This window comes from Sphaeramia orbicularis, chromosome 6 (assembly GCF_902148855.1).
Source record: "Sphaeramia orbicularis chromosome 6, fSphaOr1.1, whole genome shotgun sequence".
Classification (NCBI taxonomy): Eukaryota; Metazoa; Chordata; class Actinopteri; order Kurtiformes; family Apogonidae; genus Sphaeramia; species Sphaeramia orbicularis.
Genome location: NC_043962.1, coordinates 36,143,031 through 36,160,394, shown reverse-complemented (window position 1 = coordinate 36,160,394; position 17,364 = coordinate 36,143,031). Strand labels below are relative to the sequence as shown.

The 17,364-nt window shown below is 36.8% G+C and overlaps 1 protein-coding gene across 7 annotated transcripts; it reads right to left on the bottom strand.

The window, feature by feature from the left end:
* Window positions 1-254: 254 nt before the first annotated feature.
* On the bottom strand, window positions 255-16,252 carry tnnt3a (troponin T type 3a (skeletal, fast)). Of its 7 annotated transcripts, none has more exons than XM_030137523.1 (15): window positions 16,177-16,252; window positions 14,238-14,278; window positions 14,021-14,034; window positions 13,392-13,400; window positions 12,752-12,916; window positions 10,425-10,442; window positions 9,576-9,594; window positions 9,394-9,439; window positions 9,187-9,303; window positions 8,204-8,281; window positions 7,245-7,358; window positions 7,036-7,148; window positions 6,848-6,938; window positions 5,295-5,335; window positions 255-637 (listed from the first exon to the last, which is right to left on the bottom strand). In XM_030137523.1, the coding sequence occupies exons 2-15, from the start codon at window positions 14,255-14,257 to the stop codon at window positions 601-603; spliced, it is 882 nt and encodes a 293-aa protein (XP_029993383.1). In that variant the 5' UTR covers window positions 14,258-14,278; window positions 16,177-16,252; the 3' UTR covers window positions 255-600. The 7 variants fall into 7 exon arrangements, with proteins under 7 accessions (XP_029993383.1, XP_029993385.1, XP_029993386.1 ...); XM_030137525.1 differs by lacking the exon at window positions 5,295-5,335 and adding an exon at window positions 3,446-3,486; XM_030137526.1 differs by lacking the exon at window positions 10,425-10,442.
* Between the last annotated feature and the right edge of the window lie 1,112 nt (window positions 16,253-17,364).

Genomic DNA, 17,364 nt, shown 5'->3' with positions numbered 1-17,364 from the left:
TGAATTTACCCAAACAAAACATTATCTTCATATTGTTTGCAGTGAAGAACAATTCGTTGAGTGAAGAGGATTGTGTTAGAGCATGCACCAAGTAGAAAAAGCAGACTTTATTGTAATAAACTTTGTGGTTTATTAAGTGTTATGTAAATACAGACCCTCCATTTCCTGCTGACGCCACCAGTAAACACCACGGCACTGTTTTACCTTTAACTCTGCAATTAGGAAATAGTGTTGAACAAATGACTTTAAAGTTGCATGTCTAAAAATACTGAACTTTATTGATTTGTGAATGACAACAGATCTACAGACAGGGCTTGAAGAGTCACACTTTATTTACAAAAATCTTGAGAACCAAACAGCCGAGGGCGAGGAAGCGTGATGGCAAGTAAGTTAAGTAGATTTTATTCTTAGAGCTAAAATGCCAGCTAAAGGCTCTTGATGGCGTGTGTCTGGACGTGGTTTGATAGTTGCAGGGTAAACCTCAGCTTTATTGGCGTCTTCTCAGCTATGCCGACCTTCGCCACAGAATGAGTTAGTTCATCAGGCGTGTGTCCGAGATGATGGCAGTTTGGTTTCTGCGCAGCGGCTGGGCCTACCAGTCTACTTTCTGCGACGGGCAGCGGCACCCTTCTTGCTACTGTAATACGAAAAACGACAGAAAAGAAAGCACGTCACACCACCTGATAACACTTAAAACCTACTAAAATCTGTCCTGGATAAAACAATACCATGAATTTTACATTCAGTCTGAATCAAATTAGAAACGACTTCTCTCTCCACACAAGCAGAAATGAAATGGTGATTCTGCACCATTTTCTGGGAAGGAGCTGATTAGCATGCAAGCAAGCATGTCATCCAAAATCCCCAAATCTATCAGGAAAATCACTCTCAGATTAGCACAATTCTGCATTTATTATCACATGTGAAATATTTATTCACATTCAATGACTTTTTTCAACCAAAATCAGACGTTAAGTTCAGAAATTTAGCAAGTCATGCAAAACATTTTCGACGCCACACTGGAAAAATCAAAATCTTACCAAGTGTATTTTTCTCATTTCTAGTCTAAATATCTCATCACACTTGAAATAAGACATAATCACCTAAAGAGTAACTTGTATGTGAGATATAAGAACTTATTTTTCACTAGTTCCATTGGCAAATTTTTTTGCTTCAATTAAGCAAAAAAAAAAATCTGCTAATAGAAGAAGTGAAAATGATCTTGGTAAGATTTTTTGGAATAAGATTTTCAAGATTTATTATCTAAAAATAAATTCTTATATTTCACTGAAAAATCTTACCAACTGTATTTTTCTCATTTCTAGTCAAAATATCTCATTACACTTTAAAATAAGACATAATCACCTGAAGAGTAACTTTTCAGTGAGTTATAAGAACAAATTTTTAGACAATAGATCTTGAAAATCTTATTTCAAGAAATCTTACCAAGATAATTTTAACTTGTTCCATTAACAGATTTTTATTTTTTTTTGCTTAATTCAATATTTTTTTTGCTCAATTCAAGCAAAACAAAAACTGCCAATAGAACAAGTAAAAATAAGTTCTTATATGGATATAAGAACTTATTTTTCACTAGTTCCATTGGCAGATTTTTTTTGCTTGAATTCAGCAAAAAAATCTGCTAATGGAACAAGTGAAAATTATCTTAGTAAGATTTTTTGAAATAAGACTTTCAAGATCAATTGTCTAAAAATAAGTTCTTATATTTCACTGAAAAACCTTACCAAGTGTATTTTTCTCATTTCTAGTCCAAATATCTCATCACACTTTAAAATAAGACATAATCACCTAAAGAGTAACTTTTCAGTGAGATATAAGAACAAATTTTTAGACAATAGATCTTGAAAATCTTATTTCACGAAATCTTACCAAGATAATTTTAACTTGTTCCATTAGCAGATTTTTTTTTTTTTCTTTTTGCTGTTGTTGCTTAATTCAAAATTTTTTTGCTTAATTCAAGCAAAAAAAAAATCTGCCAATGGAACAAGTGAAAAATAAATTCTTATATCTCACTTAAGTGTGATGAGATATTTTGACAAGAAATGAGAAAAATACGCTTGGTGAGATTTAGATTTTTGCAGTGCAACATTGATTTTAAGAAGTCTGATCAACACAGAGAAGAGTATTACTGTTACAAGATCATACAACAAACTATATCTAATGTCTGATTTGAGGTAATAACGCTGGTGACGTCAGGAACAACATAAGACAAAGGGATGTTGGAGTTCATGCAAACCAACCATAGCCTGACAGTATCCATTTAGACGTCCCATTCATGCAGTACTTACCTGCACAGACTGGGTCAGTACCCAGTCCCAAAGCCATGTTATACAGTGTCTTACTGTCTGGTAATGATTCACAACCACAGAATGACACCAAACGGTCAGTACGAAGAGATGGGCCCTGACTTTCAACTTGAACAATCATTTATCTAGTCTGGATTATAATTGTACTTTTCAGATAATATCTTCCCCCCAGCTCTGCTAGGGTGAACAAGACCTGGATAAATGAAATGAACCAGTTGAAATACGACAGGGTCATCTCTTCATGTACTAACATCAGATAATACCGGTGACTGTACACTGAATATTCAATGTGATATTTAGTGTTGTAATGGGAACATTACAGAAATATTGGAATATCAGACAAATGAAGAAGATGGCCTTTAATAACAGAGACAAATGACAGATTGGAGTTTTAGTAAACGTTTCATTTTTTTAAATTTTGTGATAACTTTTACGTACACTGGCTTTAGCAAATTAGCAGGAACATAGTACTTTTACGTCACTATTCAACAAATGTACTTTTAATTTTGTATTTTAATGTTTAATGTGGACTTTTAAAGATCACAGCTGCATGATTCAGATGTTTACGTCCAAAAATACTACTTAAGTTATCTATTTTTTTTGTACTAAAACTCCAGTCTTTGGTAACAAACATGAACACAAACAACCACATAAGACCTGTGAGATGGATAGAGGCCACTTCTCTACTTCGATGCTGACTTCCACACATTTTGGATTGGATTGGGTTGTATTTATTAGTGAGGATTACATGTGTTTATGGCTGTTATGTGCTCTCCAAATTGCTGTAAAAACTTGGTATAAATGGATAAGAAAGCTCAAAGTTTTAGATTAAATTCCCCTAAAAATGTCATGATGATGTGGGTCTTTCTAACCCGACCACTGACACCCCTCCAGCTAAAATAACGCTGTTGTCTCATTTGCATTACATACATTTAATCCAAATGAGACAACAGTTGACCAATGATTCTATTTTTTTTTTTTTTTTTTTTGTGCCATAAACTGACATAGACTGTCTGGTAATGTTATGACAGTTATGTGTGGTTCAGGGAGGGGTTGGGACATTCACCCAGACAGCGGATGGAGTTCATGTGTGCACATCACCAGCTGTCATTACTTACTGCTTCTGCAACTCATCAATGCGGTTCCTGTATGTGAGCACCTGAAAAATGACACAGCAGCGACTTTAACAGCAGGCACATTTACCTCTGAGGATACTCGCCTTCATGTCTTCTCCTGATTAGGGGCTCCATGGGCTGAAAATCAACAGCTAAAGCATCATGGGAAACCAAGACAGGGCCGTTCTTATGATCGATGGTTCTACTGTGTTGCTGTTTAACTTCATCATCGTGATAATCTGAACACCCGCCTTGATTTCCCAAAGGGAGTATTCCTGAGTAATGTGGTTTCAGTTGTGCTCTGAAACCTCAACAGCCTCAGACTTACCTGTTTGACCCGCCTGACCATAGCTAACACCACCTGGTATCCACCTGAGACCGTTCACCTGCTCAAAAGTAAAAAGTGTGTTTCCAAACTTACATCAAAACCACTTGAAAGATTTTATTTATTAAAAACAAGTCAATTTAAGAGAATAATAGATCTAGAATAGATACAGATAATAGATACAGGAAATATATCTTCAGTAGATTTTAAGATTTTTCTACTTTTGTCACTTTAACCCTCCAGTATCTGGGTACACCTTTTAGGCACACTTTGCACTTCATGTTAAAAAAACTTTATATTATTTTTCAATATTTAAATAAGGTTAGAATTCAAAAGTTGTTCGTTTTTGCATGATCTTTAAAATTCTGGACACCAACTAAAATTTGCACATTGTAAACAAAAGAAAATTACAAGACTAGCATCTGTCTCCCAAGTGTGCCTAAAATGCACTATTTCTTCCATTTGATATGTATGATTAGGGCTGACCTTGATTTACAAAAATAATATCAAATTAGAGCAGAAAAATGAATCAATATATAATATTTAATAGTTTGATTTATAGGTGTGCCATTTTGGCACACTTGGTGACAGATGCTAGTATTTTTGAACATTTGACCTAGCGCCAAAAATAATGATGCAAATTAACTGATGTTGCTGTTAATCATTGACATATGCCAGGCTGCAAAAATCAAATAATATGTGATCCACTTTTTATGTAGTATATTGAAAAAATAATATTTTTTTGTGTTTTTTGCATCGAAAAAAATGGTTTGTTTACATTACAAACACGGCATTTAAAGGGTTAAAAAATGTGACAGTTATTGAGTATTTGGTATTTTTATTTCCAGCTCAAGTTGATGAAATAGAAAAAAGCGTAAAAGAATTAAAAACAAACTGTATGAAAAAATTTTTGACATTATTCCACAAGTGTGCCAAAAAGGCACACTTGGTGCTTAGTAAGGGCCTTGATGGACAGGATACTGGAGGGTTATCCTCTTTAGATCTAGAGATTGTACATTTGTATATCATTTAGGGTAAAGTCTTTAAAGTCTTTAAATTAGATCGACTGTGTATGAAGTGTAAAGTGGAATATACAAAGTGTAATAAAAATCTCTATGGAATAAAAACTTATTTTATTACAAATATACGAAAACTACCACTTATAATAATAATAATAATAATAATAATAATAATAATAATAATAATAAAAGAAGAAGAAGAACAGTATCTCATTGAAATTGATGGATTTTCACTTAAAAAGCTGTATCTTCCTTTAGCTTTGAAATAAAGTTGATTTATTTACTTAAAAACAAAGAAAATTCTGTGCCTTTTAAAAAAAAAAACCTCTTCAGTTAATTGAATCTGATTAATGCAAATCTATGGTAAAAGATGCCTCCTTTGGAAACACACTTTGAACCTGTGATGTTGCGTCGGTGGCGTGTTCTGCGTCTTTGACCGTCCTTCATGCTAACTGAGGCAGACTCATGCAGCGAGCCTGAAGCCGACACCCTGCTCAGCTCTACTTACAATTTACTGAGCTCCTCCACTCTCTTACGCAGGGTTGTAACCTGGAGGGAATCAAAGAGCACATCGAGGGTTCACATCCGGCTCAACGGTCACCTCCAAACACCAGCATCAAAACAACTACCACAACTGAGCTGGTGTGTCTGAGGAAAGTGTAACTCCACTGTTTACTGTACTGTCCTGTCCTCACAATAATGGAATTTCAATAAAAACTCCCATTTATTATATGCCATAAATACAGCTGCTGATTATTAATGCATATGGACATGAATACACAATAGAAGTATGATGGAATATTAATGTGTGCATTTGCATCAAAATAATCCAAGAAAAGATTTACAAAATAAACACATTTTCATATAAAATAAAGAACTATCATTAGAGAAAATATTAAAATAAACATTACATATTGAGAGTGGAAATTGTTTGCATTCTTTAAGAACTTGACAGTTGTCTATATAATTATTTTTCATGGTTATTTTATGGTATATGTCTAATTTTGGTAACAAATACACTGCATACAGTATATGAAAAGGAGCTCTTGTTCTTCTAAATGACCCAGTTTTGCATCAGAGCCTCATATCAATCAATATTTTTATTTACAGTATGACTTTATCTCTAATCACTTTGAAGTTGCAGCTTTTTGAAATATTCATATCAAAATTGAATATTTTTGGGAAAAAAACAAACAAACTCCAGCGCCTAAAATTTTAACATGTAGGGATTAAAAGCATAAAGTTATTCTGAAATGTAAAAAAAAAATCTACAATTCTATAATTTGTATAAGAACAAAGCAATTATACATAACCTCTGACCCCTGCTGTAAATACAGTAGATTACAGGTGTCAAAAATGCGGCCCAGGGGCCAAATCCAGCCCGCCAAAGGGTCCAGTCCGGCCATGGGGATGAATTTGTGAAATGCAAAAATTACACTAAAAAATTTACAGTCCTTTTAGTTCAGGTTCCACATTCAGACCAATTCAGTCTCAAGTGGGCAGGACCAGTAAAATACTATCATAATAACATATAAATAATGACAACTCCAAATGTTTCTCTTTGTAAATGTAAATATTTTCACACTAAAACAAAGTATAATTTTGCAAAAAACGCGAATAACCTGAAATATCTTCAATTTTACCAATATTCTGCCTGTTATGAAATGTTTTGTGTATTTGTAGATCCACTGTGATCTGTACGTTATAACGTACACGTGTAAATGATAAACTGAGGCTCAATATTGTTAAAATTACACTCTTTTTTTTTTATCAGTTTTTTTCATGTTATTCACATCTTTTGAAAGGATAATTTGTAGATGTAAACCTTTTCATAATGTAAATTAACCCTTTTTGCTCTAAAACATGGAGAAAAGTTTGGAGTTGACATTATTTATATATTATTATGTTATTATTTTACTGGTCCGACCCATTTCAGATCAAATTTAGCTGAATGTGGCCCCTGAACTAAAATGAGTTTGACACTCCTGCTGTAGATGTTATTACAGCTGATGATGATGATGATGATGATGATGATGATGCTAAACAGGAAACCAGCCTCACCTCATACTTCTGCCTCTTCAGTCTCTCCATGTGGTCGAACTTCTCAGACTCCAGCTGGCACATCCATTCATGCAGCTCATTGATCTTGTCCCTGTAGGAAACACAACAAAAGCATGTGACCGTGAGTTCCAAAAGAACAGTGTGGGTGGAGCCACGAGCCGCCGTGAACGTCTAAGTGGGAGTCGTACTTCAGCTTGTCTTCGTTCAGATGGTCGATGTTGAGTTGCTTGCGCCTGGCAGCCAGGATCTTCTTCTTCTTCTCTCTCTCAGTCTCTTTCTTTCCTCCTCTCTTCTGGTCAGCCTGTTGGAGGTGGATTTACAGACGTTAACTTGAGCCTTCAGACAAACAGCTGATCAGTGTGTGTGTGTGTGTGTGTGTGTGTGTGTGTGTGCTCACCCTCTGCAGGTGGCTGCTGTAGTTGGAGCCCATGCTGGACAGAGCCGACTTCTTCTTAGCCTCCTCATCTGCCTTCTTCTTGGCGTCAGACTCCTCCCTGATCCGCCTCTCCTCCTGATTTAGGGAAAAGAAATCAGAGGAACATTTTCACTTCTGATCCACAGTTCGATGTTGAACAAACACAAACTCTAACATCACATCTGAAAAAACATGTGTCTGTGATGTTACACACATGTTATTTTACTTGGACAAAGATCAACTTCTAAATCTAGTAACAAGGATTCTGTGAATATAAACTCATCTGAGCATATATTATAAAAAATAAACATTATAAAATGAATGAATGAAAGATTTATGATATATGTTTGTGTTTTATTAATTTGGTTACTTTCATTATATCTGATTTATGTTTGTATGTTGTATGAAAGAAAGAAAGAAAGAAAGGAAGAAAGAAAGAAAGAGAAAATTTACACAAAAGTAAGTGAAGCATTTTTATATAAAAATACTAAAAATTATTATTATTATGAAGTTTAAATGTGAAAAAATGTAACAAAAAATGTACGAATCATCTAAATGTAATTTCAACTATGACGTAATAAGCTGCAAAATAAAGTTAAATGACACAATAATGCAGCCCTTTGTCTTGTGCCAGAATAGACAGCACATTAAATATTTAATTAATCTTTTCTTTTAATGGTTGATGAAGAATAAAATGTAAACAAAACCTCATTCCAGTTGTATTCGTCATCTTTCTTTTTTTTTCTGTCCCTTTCTTTCTGCCTTATTAACTGTTTTTACCTCCTAAGTTCAAGGTTCAGAATGACTCCTTGTTCGTATCTTTATCTTTAAGAACATGTGCAGAAGAATGAAATAGTGTTTCTATGAAATTACATTGTCTAGCCTAAAATTTAAAAAAAAATTCTGGCTACAGATCAGAACACATGTAAGAGTTGACCGACCTCACGTCTGGCCTGGCGCTCCTTCTCCTTCTCAGCACGGACCCTCTGCTGCTCAGCCCTCTCAGCGCGACGCTTCTCCTGAAAACAGCACCCAAACAACAGCGTCACACATTTTGTCTAACATACATTATCTAAACAACTTATTACACATCAGCTGACTATAGCTACACAACCCCCAGAGGTGAAAACAGGATGGGAAACCCACAGGGAATGATCAGAGGTACGCTGCTCTGCACATGGTTCATACTGAAGGGTTCAAAAACAGCTCTCACATATATACTTTCATTTTTTTATAGCTTATATACAGGAGGAAACAGAAGGAACTGGATTACCTACACTGGTGTTTTAGTCCATATTGTATGTGTCAGAATACACAGGAAATCTACATAAATGTAGATCAACTTTTATATAAAGAGCAGATTTTCATGTCTCTTGCATGTTTTCTGTCCTCTCTACACTTTGTTTTTTGTATTTTGCTACTGCTGCGATCTTATCTTATCTTATCTTACCTCATCTTATCTTAAACTACAGTTTATTATCTTACCTTCCCTTATTTTATCTCATCTTATCTAACCTCACCTTATCTTATCTTTCCTTTTCTTATCTTACCTTACCTTACCTCATCTTATCTTAAACTACGGTTTATTATCTTACCTTACCTTTCCTTACCTTATCTCATCTTATCTAACCTCGCCTTATCTTATTTTTTTCTTATCTTATCTAACCTCACGTTATCTTATCTTATCTTATCTTATCTTATCTTATCTTATCTTATCTTATCTTATCTTATCTTATCTTATCTTATCTTATCTTATCTCTCCTTACCTCATCTTATCTTAAACTACAGTTTATTACCTTACCTTACCTTACTTTACCTCATCTTATCTTATGTTAAACTACAGTTTATTATCTTCCCTTCCCTTCCCTTCTTTTATTTTATCTTATCTTAAACTAGTTCATCCAGTGTGATGTACTGGACTTACAATCCTCTCCTTGAGAGCGATCAGCTCCTCCTCTTCCTTCTTCCTGCACTCAAAGTGAGCATCGATCAGAGCCTGCAGCTCAACCAGATCCTTGTTCTGACGTTTCTTCTGGATGTCCTGTATCACACAAACGCAAACACAACCCTCAGTCATACAGATACAACATGTCACACCCTGTATGATCCATATTTTTTCAGATCTACTCACATCAAAGTCCACTTTCTCACCATCGGGGATCTTAGGAGCGGATGGCCTAAGAGAAAATGTTTGGTCTTAAATGCACTGCCACATCACCTCATATTTGGCTGTTTTTTTAATGATTATATATCACGTTTTTAGTTAAGAGGCTCAAAATGTCGTCAGATATCATGTAAAGTCACATTACTTACTTGAACTTTGGCTTCTCCTCTGTGGGTTAAGAAATGAAGAGAGGACAAGTACATGTCATGGGGTTAGAGATTATGTCATTTCTGTCAGGCATCACATGGATTAAATTGTATGTTTTTTATTGTTAAATAATAAAAGGGTGGCCTTGTTTATCAGTTTGGAGGTTAAACGTTAGAAAAAGGTCAATAAGAGCAGACAAATAAAAACCTCAGATATTAAAAATGGAATATTTTTATACAAGAGATTATAAAGTTAAGAAAAAAACAACATCCGGCAGTGAGTGTAGTTACAGTAAATCTGTTAAAATGGTGCTTTGTTGAATTATTATTATTGTTCAAACATTAAGTTGAAGTCAGTTTTGTCCTTAAACTTCACTCTCCCCTGCCTAAACAGTCACCTTCAGCTCTGATTTAAAACACTGCACCTGCTGTGTTTTTTGGTTTTTTTTGGCTTGACCCCAAAACCATTTTATACCAGCAAGACAAAGTCACTGTTCCCCCATTTGGATTGTTTCTTTGGACCCAGATTCTGGCGGTTTTCATGCCATGCAGATAAAGAGTGGCATAGCAAGAGTTTAACGGTGGGGTCGCTGCGCAGTGAAGCACATGTTAGCATTTCATATTCTTTCACCCTTTTTTTTCTACTTTACAAAATCTGTGGAATAAATAATGAAAAACAATTTGATTTGGATTTCAATTTGATTTGGATTTCAGACTCTCCAATTGGGCAGCGCTCCTGGAGAAAATTTGGACAGACACGTTGTGAACAGCACGCTTTCCGCCAGTACAGACGTCAGACCTGGACACGGTGGTCCTACCAAAACCAGAGTTTCAGATTTAAAATCAACATACCTTCCTCTTCAACGGCCTCTGCATGCAGCAAGCATCGAAAACAAAAGCAGAATAGACAACAGAATTAGCAGGCAGGCAAAAGAGCAGCAAATGGAACCACTCTGCTGATAGAGTTCAAGAACAACAGCTGTGGTCCCAGATGAACAAGGATTATTGAAAAATTGTAACTTCTTCAATAGTTGCCAGGTTTTAGTAGCAAACATTATGTAAACATGAAGCCTAGGAACTGATAAAGATACAGCTACAAAATATGGAATAAAAAGAGTATGACAAGAAAGAAATAAAGAACTATGTGTAGCTGAGATAAATAAAACTACTTAATATGTGAGAATTTAGGGTTGGCAACACGAAGTTACACTTTCACCTTTAAAAAACAAAGATCCAGTCAACCTAAAACCTCATTCACATGATATTTAATATGTGTTTATGGTCACTGTAAAAAGTGAAAGCAACCATTTCATTAGCATGGCACTGATCTGTTTCATTTTGGAATGACTGGCTATTTTTTTTTTTATTATTATTATTAACCCTCCAGTATCTGGGTGCACCTTTTAGGCACACTTTGCACTTCATGTTAAAAAACTTCATATTATTTTTCACAATTTAAATAAGGTTAGAATTCAAAAGTTTTTCATTTGTGCATGATCTTTTAAATTCTGGACACCAACTATAATTTGCACATTGTAAACAAAAGAAAATTACAAGACTAGCATCTGTCTCCTAAGTGTGCCTAAAACGCACTATTTCTTCCATTTGATATGTATGATTAGGGCTGACCTTGATTTACAAAAATAAAATCAAATTAGAGCAGAAAAATAAATCAATATGTAATATTTAATAGTTTGATTTATAGGTGTGCATTTTTGGCACACTTGGTGACAGATGCTAGTATTTTTGAACATTTGACCTAGCGCCAAAAATAAAAATGCAAATTAACCAATGTTGGAGTTAATCATTGGCATATGCCAGGCTGCAAAAATCAAATAATATGTGATCCACTTTTTATGTAGTATATTGAAAAAAAAATTTTTCTTTGTTTTTTGCATCCAAAAAAATGGTTTGTTTACATTACAAACACGGCATTTCAAGGGTTAAAAAATGTGACAATTATTGAGTATTTGGTATTTTTATTTACGGCTCAAGTTGATGAAATCACAAAAAGTGTAAAAGAATTAAAAACAAACTGTATGAAAATTTTTTTTGACATTATTTCACAAATGTGCCAAAAAGGCACACTTCGTGCTTAGTAAGGGCCTCGCTGGACTGGATACCAGAGGGTTAACTCATTATCAAAATAGCATGTGAATGCAACACAAACTAGGACCTAGACATAAACAAGGTGGCCATAACATGGAAGGCTGACATCTATCACTTAGTAACTGAAAAAGATGATTTAATTATCAGCAAAGAAATCATGCTTAATAGCAAAAGTTATTTATTGTAAAGAAGCAACATAAAATATATAGTGCCTGTAATCATCTGATGCTCACCAGATCTCAAATTACATCAAGATCAACCATATACTCCAAATACAAGTACCCAGAGTACATGTGTTAAAGTAGTACAAGTAGAATTAAGCAAATATAAGGGGCCAGCATTAGGGCTTTACTAACTGTACCTTCCTCAAATATCCCCAGTACTTCCTTCAGATTGTTGTGTCGTTGGTGCATATCAGCTCAATATACAGTATGTGCAGCTAAATGATCAACAAATACTTTTATGGTGTACTAGTTAGTTATTTGTAGTATTTATAGATATGTATTGACTGATGCAAATTACTTTTTTGTTTTCTACAGATTGTAATTTCCTTTAAATTAAATTAAAATGATCTTGATGAGGATTTCAACAGTTTGACCTCAGAGAATGTAAATAAAAAGAAATATGACAACTGGATTTATTAAAGGTTTAGGGACATATTAAAGCCTAACCCTAATCTGTTAGCACTGATAATGTACTAGTAAGATAATGAAGATGTTCAAAGTATTTTTTTTAAATTAGAATTTCAACATAAATAACAATATAGACTCACAGGTGTTGTCTGCCCAGAACATGAACTCCAAAATAAACCTAAAGCCCAAAGATCAGTCATGCTGTAACTGTAAATGCTCTAAATGTTCTTCTAATTCAAGAGTATTATGTTAATATATGGAAGAAGTGTTTTTGACTTTGTTCAGAGGTGAAAGGAAGGTAGCATTAGCATTAGCAGACATGGTGAACATGTGTGCAGAAGACAATTAGTGGGGTCTGTCTGGCTGTAGCCGGTGGAGCGCACCTATGGCCTGGGAAAGGATGATAGAATACCCCCATCCCCCCTCCATGCCACATACCTTCAGGCTCAGGCTCAGGCTCAGGCTCTGGTTCTGGTTCTGGTTCTACCTCTGGTTCTGGTTCTGGTTCTGGCTCTGGCTCTGGCTCTGGTTCTGGCTCTGCCTCTGGCTCAGGGGCCGCCTCAGGGGCCACCTCTACTTCCTCTACTACCTCCTCTTCTACGGCTATACGACATGCAGCAAGTCACCAGAGGAGAGGAAGGGCGGTGAGAGGTTAATGAAAGCAGGATAAAGGGACAAAGGGGAGAGAGGTGGAGGTGGATGAGGTGAGTAGGAGAAAGGGGAGATGTGAGGAGGTTGGTGGCAGTTTGGGGGAACTGCCACCAGATGGCGCTGAAGCAGGTGAAAAAGGCAAGCAGTTACAGAAGGGAAAATGTCAGTTTAATAGAAGTTTGACATGAGTTTGATTCCCGGGAATACCTGCGCTGCATCCTGGTGTTTCCAACAACAAAGACATTTTCTGTCCTGACACACTCTGCTGTTTATAACCCGTGTCTTTTCATTGATGTCAGAGTGTTAGTGTTAACCAACATGCCACAAAAAATACATATGAACTAGGTAAGATCACACATGTTCAAATGGGACTGATCAATTAGTATTAATGAGGTTCATCATCTGGAGTCTGCAAGCTGTGTCTTACCATCGTATTCTTCACGTCCATCCGAAAAAGAAAGGAGCAGAAGAACATTATCAAAAGATCCCATTTGTACCCATTTTTGACAGAATTAAAAAAATGCAAAATGTGGGTACACTGGGGATCCATGCTAAGCATACACATTCCAGTCCTCCTCAGAGCCGCTTCATGAAAGCCACTGCTGCTTTCATCTGGAAGTGCGCTCAGAGCAGGAGGACCGTACAGTTGCATGAACATGCAGAGCTGCGGCTCTCGTTGCTAACAGGTCAGTGCAGGTGGGTTTAATTGAGGTTTGGTATATTTTGTTTTTTCACACAGTACGTTTGACACTGTCCTGTTAACAACGTGAAGGCCTGCAACCATGCTACAGCAGGAGGACAAATAAATGTGCAGATTTGCTTTAAAGAAAGACTGTTACGACACATCTTGAATCTGGAGGAGTCAAGCCAAACCTGCAAACATTCGATTTTGTCCAGTTCAAATTATTCTCTACAGGGGACGGAAAATCAGTTAAGCAAGAGTCAGAGAAAATACCGAGATGTAGCATGGAATCCGGCCTGTACCTAATTTTCTGGGATTTTTTATTTATTTATTTATTTATTTTAAACGAAAAAAGTGGAAAAAGTGGTACTTACCCTCGACCTGCTCACTGCAAGAGAAAAGGCAAAGAAATTCCGGCTTAGATTGAAAACATCTTATCTGTGTTAAAACTCGTAGTTGAGTAGTTTGACAAAAATCATCTTAAATCAGGGACTCTTTTAAGCGCACGAAATATTGAGATAATCTGATCATTTTGTCAAACTACTCGTCAATAAATTAAAATGGTATATTTCTGAATGTAAATGGACTTACACTTCTTCTGTGTCAGACATGGCGACAGTGGACTTTGCAACCTGGAAGCAAGAGAGAGGAAAGGAACTTAAAGTGCGTCTGCCAGGAGTCACTGAGCAGCCCGTTGTATTTATAGCTTGGGATTAAGTTGCAGATGTCTTAAATATCTTTTGCCAGCCCCACCCTGACAAAACCCCACCCTGATGACTTTAGATATACCCCCCCCCCAACTCCCAAAACAAATATATCTTCTTGTAAACTTACCTCATAAAGGTTTTAATTAGATTTTATCAAACTTATTTAAACCATTCCCAAAATTCAGTGACTAAACAACTTTTTCCATTTATAATTAGACTTTCAGGGTTTGGAAATGTGAGCCCTGTTCCTGAGTCTGCTACTCTGATGTTAAGTGAGAAGGGAGCCAAACATAGATCTATGCCAACAGACTGTTTTGTCCCGCTGAGAGAAGTGATTAATGTCGCAGTTGAGAGTTAAAAAAAAAAAAATCCTTAAGGGGTCGTGCTAAAGGCCAACCTCCTGCACTCTCCATCACTTTGCATCCACTCGGCCCACAAGGTGTTTAAGACATTTTATCTTTAGAAACACATAGCTTCGACTTTTAAGAGCTCCTAGCAAATGCTGGCACATCTAAACATCCTTCATGACACGTGATGTAAAATTCCAGACCCAATGATAAACACACATGACCTGAACTGATTCATAATGTAATAAATCACTGATCTGATGTCAGATTAGTTGCCTATTAGCCTCGTTAGCGTGAAGCTGCTATGGAGGCGTCCCAACATCACAGCTATTTCCAACAGCTGCACAGGTCCTAGATCTGGTTTCAGTAGACCCGATGATGAAGATTGGGTTCCTTCCCCTGGACCACTACCCATAATTCCACCTTCATTTCCTTATGTGGTTGTCTCCCCCTCACATGGTTCCTTCAATCATCCTCCAGTGACTCCCTGCTGACCAAGGCCACTCTGCTCAAGAATTAAAATAAACCCTGAAAGGGAGCCGCGAAGGTTAGAGGTCTAACCCCTGCCCGGCTCTTCTTGGCTTCTCAGAGGTTTTAGATTGCAAACTCAATGTCATTTCCCGAGTGTTTATACCATAAAGTAATATTGCTAATGAGTTAAAGGACTTGCATTTCCATCCAGTCTGGAGTTTGCTGGCTCCTGTTCAGAATGGTAATGTGTTTATCCTTTAGCTATGCTCACTTTAATGCACATGCATGCTCAGCCCATTCTCACTTTCACAAACATCATCAAAATCTTAATCCTTTCACCAAAAAAAAAGCAGAAAATCCTATAAACCAGATGCCTAAAGCAACAACCGGGGGTCCCATATGTAAATCATCAACAACAACACAATGAAATGTTGCTGCTATTTTGTTGTTACATAACTTATTAGTATCATCTTCTGTCTCCTGAAGCGGAAAGCTGCTTCAAAGGTTTTAAGCCATGTGTAAATCCCTCAGGTATGAAACTCCGCTGGATCGTTGGAGTCCGACCAGACTGGTGCAAAACAACAAACAAAATCATCTGAGAGCTCAACTGTTGTAATTTCAGACACTTGCAATTAAAATTCTTAAATATTTTAACATTAAAGTGTCAATTTGTAAAGTTTTAGACGTAAAATACAACTGAATTTAACTACATATTTTGGACGCAATGTTTCCAACAAACATAAAGATCATCAATAATCAATGCTTAGCTTGTCAAACACACAAATCCACCTAAAGCTGTACTTCCACTTTCTATTCCACTATCCTCTTTTTTAACTAGAGTTTCTCCCGTTTCACCCCTGACCTCAGCAGAGGCTTTTGCTACTCATGACAGTGGTTTTAACACTTGTGGATTGGGTGGTGTGTAGTGATATTGCACTTGAGCGTCCTGTTTTCCACTCATTCCACTCACTCCACTCACACTCTTTCTCTGTCTATCTTCCTTACCTCAGAAAAGCTGAAAGAAGTGAGCTCCCTGCTGGCCGAGACTGGCTGTCAGGTTCTGCAAACTTACCACGCTGATTATGTCCTTCTGTTATAGTGACATTTGATCCGTCGGACATTCCCATTGGCCGACGAGCCGGCCCGGAGGCGAGGCCTGGCCGGCGTTGGGGAAGGGCCCACATCTTCGGGCCCCCTCCTCCCTCTGCTGGCACTGAATAAGGAGATGGAAGGGTCCAGACCTAAGGTGGGAGGCTCAAGTTTGGAGAAGGGGCCAGTCAAGACGCCCCCAGGTTGCTATTCTGGGGCCGCTGCATTAGGCAAGCAAATTTCTCCTGAGAACGAGAGGAGAGCTGGACGTCAGGAAGCAAAGCAGGTGGTGTTCTTGAACCTATTACAGAAGTCTCAGACACATAAACATCATGTACACCCTGGTTGGAGGAGGCAAGGACCTGAATAATTTACTCGATTTGTGTTTCTAATATGTTATCGATGGTGTTGTTTGGAGTGTTTTTCTTAATTCCTTATTAACAAGACAGAAATAGTCACAAATAATGTAGAAAATGTAAAAGCAACAGCTCACAAACAGATTGTCCTAAAAAAAAAAAAAACCCACAAAAACATTAAACTTTCCAAAAAGAAAGTTTGGTATAAAAGTAAAGAAATCTCCCAGACATCTTAAACTGTGTGCAAAATCTACGCTTTAAGTAATCTTGGTGTTGTTTGGGTTAGCAGTTAACTTTTCCACCTGTAGCTTTATTGTGATTAATATGAATGCTGGGAAATGTAGGAATGTCTGCTCAAGCACAATTTAAATGAACCTTCTGGAGGATCAGGACGATCTGTTACTACTGTCTTTCCCTTCTGCTAAGTCTAAATAAGCTGCAGCAGGAATCATTCAGCAAAGCCCTTGAGCTCACCACATTCATTTACGGACAGTCTGCGTGGCAGGAAGTCCTGAACAATCTTAATGGTTCCTCCAGGGGGCGCCACAATGACAGAATTAAGAGCAGGGAGGTATGGTCATCTACATGGGTGGGAAGTGTCAAATGTTTTCATGGCACGGAACGCAAATAGACAAAGCTCCTGTTGGATTACACTGTTGTTAAACAGTTTAACGGACCTGTCTGGGGGGTATCTACTGGTATAACAGAGGAAACTGGTTAATAATCAACACATGCCTCCATTTTCTCT

Excerpts from the sequence above, each read along its gene's own strand:
- tnnt3a (XM_030137523.1), bottom strand. The coding sequence starts at position 14,257 with ATGTCTGACACAGAAGAAGT. Across the intron at positions 5,336-6,847 it reads TGAAGAGGCAGAAGTATGAG|GTTACAACCCTGCGTAAGAG; the intron begins GTGAGGCTGGTT and ends GATTCCCTCCAG. Across the intron at positions 638-5,294 it reads GTGGAGGAGCTCAGTAAATT|TAGCAAGAAGGGTGCCGCTG; the intron begins GTAAGTAGAGCT and ends TTCGTATTACAG.